We start from the raw sequence: 1,101 nt of genomic DNA on the forward strand, positions 1-1,101 counted from the left end.
CTGGTGAACTTTGCAAACATGCGGTAGAGAGGGACCAAAGCTGTTAGCAAGTACAACAGTGGAAGGTAAACTGTGTTGCCAGCATATTTAAGTAAATAATAATAACCCAACGGTCCTTTTCAGGACCACATTTATTTTTATTCAAATCGATGAAATTCAGTAAATAAAAATTATACTTTTGTTAAAATATATTTTTCACGTACATAAAGGTAATTTTTACCAGTTAACCGAATGTTTAAGCATTAATGGGATACTGTAAACTAATAAGATTGTTTATAAAACATTTGAAATTATTGTTAAAAACTGTGTAAGCTGAAAGGGGCAAGGAAAAACCTCCATCGCAAATCGTTTCCCGCCTTTTTCCCCAGCCAATCATTTTTGAAAACTCAGTTGACCACTTACAGTTAAAGGTCAATTGCAGTTATGTATATAAAGGAGTGAACATTTATTTTGCTCTCAGTTGAGAGTTTTCGAGTAAAAATGGCGCGTACTAAGCAAACCGCTCGCAAAAGTACTGGTGGAAAAGCCCCACGTAAGCAATTGGCCACTAAAGCGGCTCGGATGATTGCCACCAATGCTGATAGAGTAAAGAGACCACATCGCTATCGTCCAGGGACAGTGGCTCTTCGTGAAATTCGGCGTTATCCAAAAAGTACAGAACTGGTTGATCAAAAAGCTGCCATTTCCAGCGTTTGGGTTCGGGAAGTTGCTCAAGATTACAAAACTGGAATTGGCGATTCCCAATCGTCAGCAGTTTTAGCTTTTCCAAAAAGCGGGCTGAAGCCTTACCTGGGTTGGGCCGGTTCCAAAAAAACCAAACTTTGTGGTGCTATTTCCCGCCAAAACCTGTCACCCTTATGCCCAAAGGGAAGTTCCAGTTGGCTCCTCCAAAACGGGGGGGAACGCGCCTACCTTTGTTTAACCCTATTTTTGTTCATAACCAACGGCCCTTTTTCGGGAAACCATTTTCATCTGTTTTTTCATCAACTACATTCCCATGGGATAAAACATCATTTTTTCCGGGAAAATAAAAATTTTAAAAGAAATCACAATTCCAGGGGGGTCCCACAGGGCGAGGGAGCATTTTTTAGAAAGTTTGCC

General features: G+C 40.3%; 1 protein-coding gene across 1 annotated transcript; it reads left to right on the top strand.

Annotated features, from left to right (window-relative positions):
• Positions 1 to 480: 480 nt before the first annotated feature.
• Tsp_14978 (histone H3.2) lies at positions 481 to 760 on the top strand. Its single transcript, XM_003368290.1, has 2 exons — positions 481 to 652; positions 690 to 760. Exons 1-2 carry the CDS (start codon positions 481 to 483, stop codon positions 758 to 760), a joined length of 243 nt encoding a protein of 80 aa, XP_003368338.1.
• The last annotated feature ends 341 nt before the right edge of the window (positions 761 to 1,101 follow it).

This window comes from Trichinella spiralis, assembly GCF_000181795.1.
Source record: "Trichinella spiralis strain ISS 195 chromosome Unknown Scfld2744, whole genome shotgun sequence".
NCBI classification, from domain to species: Eukaryota; Metazoa; Nematoda; class Enoplea; order Trichinellida; family Trichinellidae; genus Trichinella; species Trichinella spiralis.